At 41.2% G+C, this 5,010-nt stretch overlaps 1 protein-coding gene across 2 annotated transcripts in view; it reads right to left on the bottom strand.

Annotated features, from left to right (window-relative positions):
- The window catches only part of rnf2 (ring finger protein 2), a 32,290-nt gene that overhangs the window by 5,835 nt on the left and 21,445 nt on the right, over nucleotides 1-5,010 (bottom strand). For both annotated transcript variants that reach the window (XM_007541262.2, XM_007541263.2), the window contains exons 4-6: nucleotides 2,252-2,334; nucleotides 370-502; nucleotides 196-295 (exon numbers count right to left, since the gene is read on the bottom strand). In XM_007541262.2, the coding sequence (XP_007541324.1) occupies nucleotides 196-295; nucleotides 370-502; nucleotides 2,252-2,334 (316 nt within the window). The remainder of the gene's footprint in view (nucleotides 1-195; nucleotides 296-369; nucleotides 503-2,251; nucleotides 2,335-5,010) is intronic.

The following is a 5,010-nucleotide window of genomic DNA, read 5'->3' as shown; positions in this document are numbered from 1 at the left end:
TTTCTGCTACAACTGATGCATATTCGCATATAAAATAAGTCAATAGAGGTTAATTAGCAATTTTTATGTCTTTGTATCATGAGCTAGATCTCAGGCGGCTGGTGAGAGAAAAAGTAGATCTTGCTCTCAAAAAGTTTGGGCACCCCTGCCATACATTTAATTAATATGCATTTACTGCTGTACACCAGGACATACCTGATTACTGTGGACAGACGCATTACTACAGTGAGAGGAGTCTCCGTTGTCCTCAGCTCCGCTACCGTTTTCCACTGTGTGTCTCTTGCCACGCTGTAGCCTGACAACAAGAAAAAACATAGTACCCACCAGGTAGCATCTCTGTGCACTGTTTGTCTCAGGGATTGTGTTTACCTGGTCATTGCCTGTATCTTCAGCCCCTCTTCTATGCTGTGGGACAAAGCCTGCTGGTTGTTGTGTTTGCTAATGCGAGCCAAAACTCTCTCCTGATGGGCTTCATACTCATCTCGGCTGGGATAAATCTTACCTAAAATTAAACAAGAACCCGTTTAATGTGCTAGACTGAGAGGTGTAGTAACTGTGGAGTTTCGTGCAGCTACTCAGCTGAACTAACACATTTCTTCAGTGTTCCTGGTGTAAATATACACTACAATTCTAACAAGTGTTTGACGTTGTGGCAGGTATATTAAGGTTTTAGAATGTTATTTTGTCTCATAAAGTCAGGATTTTAAATAGAAGTTTTAATGGTCATTAATCAAGCTGGGGCATACAGAAACAACTTGGGCTCTTTTGTTAGTTTACTTCCAACTTTTTAAAGTACATTGTAGGCCTGTCACGATAACAAATTTTGCTGAGCGATTAATTGTCTAAAAAAATCACTGCAATAAACGATAATATTGTTTCAAGACCTTCTGACACTGATTTAGTGGAAATCAGTGTCAGATTGGCAGGAAATTGTATGCAATTTCCTGCCATAGCTGCCATTTCCTGCCATTTTATTTTCAAAAGAACACATAAAACTGGAACTGATTAAATAAACAAAACAACCAAAAACAAAAATAAAATGGATTCTCAGTCTCCATTAACAACTTATTCACATTACACGATTTTTTGCCCCTATTTTCCCCTTACGACAACCTTAGATCGTTGGCCGATCTAAGATTGTCGCTGGTGATTTCGTAACCGATCATCCTGTAGTAGATCCTTAGATCCTTAGATCGTCATGGCCGCTCTGATCTAAATCGGGGGTTAACGCCTGTTGAATGTGACAGGTAGCCAATCAGAAAGGGCGGATTCTCCTCCGTGCTTTCTGAGGGGAAATTAGGAGGGGAATCCCAAACAGCTGACACAGCGCAACCCAAAGTCCAGTGGAGATTGGAGATGATGTGTGATAACATTAATGTTTATTCAACATTTCGTGCAAAGAGTATACAAGGGGAGGAGTTGTAGCCAAATTGCTACCACAGTTGATAAACCCGGTAACTTTTCAGCTGTTCTTCATTAACGTGACATAAATAGGTTATAATGATTTTCATTCAGTCAGGACTTTACGCTGAATCTAGCCACATGCGTCACAGGTAGATTGTAGGAAAACATTGATTAATGCCTGATTTTAAAATTAGTTAACTGGGCTTGTAGCCATTATTTTGTGCCCATGTGGCTGGACACCACATGGCACGATCAAACCCGATTAAACCGTTATACCTAGGATTTCTGTCGGCTAATGGTGGTCTCTCAGGTTTTGAAAATGGGCCGACAACTCGTGTAGTGTGCTGGGCATTACACTAAGGAAATGAGGAAGGGAGGGTCAGTGCAGAGCACCGGAGTTGAGCCTTTTTTCATCCAGTATCATCAACAGAAAGAAAAAAAGGCAGGAAGAGATGATAAGGCCGATAATTAAAATGAGGTCGATAGGTTTAATTTATGGTGCGATTAATTGATTTATTGTTTATCGCGACAGGCCTAAGTACATGAACCTTTGAAGGGTTGATTTACTGGCACAATGTAAGTTTACAGAACTTGCATTGTGCATTCAACTTGCAGAATTTGAGAAAAACAAAGTTTCCCCATTTGAATTAATAGTAGATGTATATCGCAGGCATAATACATCAATGCATTAAATACAAAATAAATATAAAAGGACAGACTGTTTAGAAAGAAAAACAATCTAAAAGGAATGTCAGAAAATAAATGTTTAAATAATTTCTACTCAATTAAGATGTGTTATTCAAATAGAATTAAAGATATAAAGTTGTTTTTCTGTGTGGTTACTTACTAATCAGAGCATCAAAATTGGGGTCAGGACGGAGTGACCTCTTAGAAACAAGCTTCTTACGGCAGGTAGGGCACTCCTTATTCCTGCAAGGAGATAAGACCACGACAGCCATTAACAAGAAATAAATGTAAAAGATAACTAACAGTTCAGTGATCGCTTCACATCAGAAGTTGGTCGGACCCAGACGGAGTGGTAATTATTAGTCATAGCAGTTATTGATAATTGCTATGTAATTGTGTAATTTATGTGATCACACCCCACATAAATGATTGATTGATCATTGTGAACAATCAAGTTTATTTGCAAAGCACATTTCAGCAACAAGGCAGGTCACAGTGACACAGTGACAGTCACAGGTCACATTATAAAAACACAAAAATACAAAGTCATAGAAGTCAACAAAATGAGTAAGCATTACATTTTGCCAAGTGCCATCATTACACATCAAAATATTGATTGTTTCTTTTATTATGGTTCAAGAGCAACTCTAAATAGTCTAGATTTGAATTACCCCCAGATATGAAGTCTGTTTCAGCTCTTTTGTAAAAAAAAAACAAAAAAAAAAACAGCTCAGCCTCAGTTCCAACCACACTTGCAGTTTGCCTACCAGCCCAGGCTTGGAATTGAGTACGCCATCATCTTCCTGCTGAACTGTGTATGCACTCACCTGGACCAGCAAGCGAGCACTGTGAGAAACCACTGAATGAGAAACCGGTTTCTCATTCTCATGAATGAGAAACGGTTTCTCATTCTCATGAATGAGAAACGGTTTCTCATTCTCATGAATGAGAAACCAGTTTCTCATTCAGTAGAAACTGGTTTCTACTGAATGAAAATGAGAAACTACTGAATGAGAAATGCAGGTGGATCCACCTGCATCCACCTGAGAAATGCAGGTGGATCCAGGGATTGTGGACCATCTAACTGGCAGACCACAGTTCGTCCGTCAGTGTTGTCAGCAACACAGGGGCTCCACAAGCGACTGTCCTTTCTCCATTCCTCAGTCAACTTCAGCTATTGCACTGAGACCTGTCATCTACAGGCGTTCTCAGATGACTCAGCTGTGGTTGAGTCATCTGAGACTCAACCACAGCTGGTGGTTGAGTCTCATTGCGTACAGGCAACCTCATTGCCTGTACGCAATGAGGTTGCGTACAGGCAACTCCGACACATGGTGTGGGCTGAACCACCTGCATCTCACATTGACAAAGACCAAGGAACTGGTGGTGGATCTGAGGAGGAGGATCAGGACACCGGTGACCTCTGTTACCATCCAGGGGGTCAGTATGGACATTGTGGAGAATCATAAATACCTGGGACTCCATATTGACAATAAACTGGACTGGGTCGAGAACACTGACACCCCATACAGGAAGGGACAAAGTCGCCTCTACTTTCTGAGGCGGCTGATGTCCTTCAACGTCTGCCAGACTTTGCTTAGGATGTTCTATGAATCTGTGGTCAGTGCCCTCCTGTATGCTATGGTGTGCCAAGCAGAGGTTGCGCTAGACTTTTTTGTTCGTCATTTTAACGGATGGCATTAAAAAAAAATCTGTCATGTTCTATTTTTACCCGTCAAATTATAATCATATTAACATGGGCTATTTAGTGCATTTTTATGCGGTTTAGTTAATATTCACCTAGTTGAACCATGTATCCAGATCCCATCACACATAAACGCATCTAACTTTTTCTGCTTGACAAAAAAAACAAAAAAAACACTGAATGTAGCCCCAATAATCTATAATAAATTATATTAAGCGACTCACTTAAATTACCAGCACGCACAGCGCCACAAATTTCTCCTGGTTCGCATCTACAGAGAAATCTGCGCTAGTTCAGTCAGTCAGTTGGATCTCTCTGATCCAAACCGATCAATTATTTATTTATTTTTTTTTACCCTGCGCGGTCCGGACGTGCGCTTTTATGAGGATTTTTTTCGTCTGGTTTCACTTCCCTGAAACGGACAGCCGCGCTTCTGAGCGCCGCTCTCCTTCTGGGCGCGGCAGGCTAATGTCTTCCAGCTCCGTTTGTTAAAACCGCAGGGTGAGTTAAGTTTAATTCTTCTCAGCGGCGGAGCCGCATCCGCATTGGTTGTCCAGCGGACTGCGCATGGTCTAATTAACCTATGGATCTTTATTTATTTCCTCAAGATACACTGCAGGCTCCTCTGTTTAGACTAGCGGTTCTCAACGTGGGCAGTACCGCCCCCCAGGGGGTGTTCAGAGGACAGCAGGGGGCGCTGGCGGACATTTTTACAAAAGGGGGGCGCGGGATGCCTTTGGGGGGCGTTTGGTCGAAGGTAAACTTTACACCTTAAATGCACAACAATGCCAGTTTAGACTTTGAGCAACTTGGTAAAACTGTATTGTGTAACATTAAATCATGCTTGGCTGCAACTTTATCAATGGCAGCTCTTCTTCTATTCGGTGTTTGTTAGCTTCTGTTAGCTTCTTGGCACAGCTCCGTTCTCCTGCTACTGGTAGCTAAAATCACGATATTCTCACTCTGAAAAATGAACCCATTTAAATAAAGAAATAAAGAAATCCCTCCATGGGTGATACCACAATAGACCCTTTTCACAGTGACGTCAGACAATGGCCGCCATAACTCAAACCTGGGTATCTTTACTTCCGGTGTGATTTTGTCTTGGGAACCAAGCTGAAAAATTCCCGCATTCTCATAATCTTAAGGATATAATAAAAGGTAAGTTTAATAATAACAGCATTTAAGTGTTAGATAGCTGTTATTAATTATTG

This window comes from Poecilia formosa, unplaced genomic scaffold, assembly GCF_000485575.1.
Source record: "Poecilia formosa unplaced genomic scaffold, Poecilia_formosa-5.1.2 Scaffold596, whole genome shotgun sequence".
In the NCBI taxonomy this organism is placed as follows: domain Eukaryota; kingdom Metazoa; phylum Chordata; class Actinopteri; order Cyprinodontiformes; family Poeciliidae; genus Poecilia; species Poecilia formosa.
Note: the sequence above shows the minus strand (reverse complement) of the source record. Positions and strands in the feature narration are given on the sequence as shown.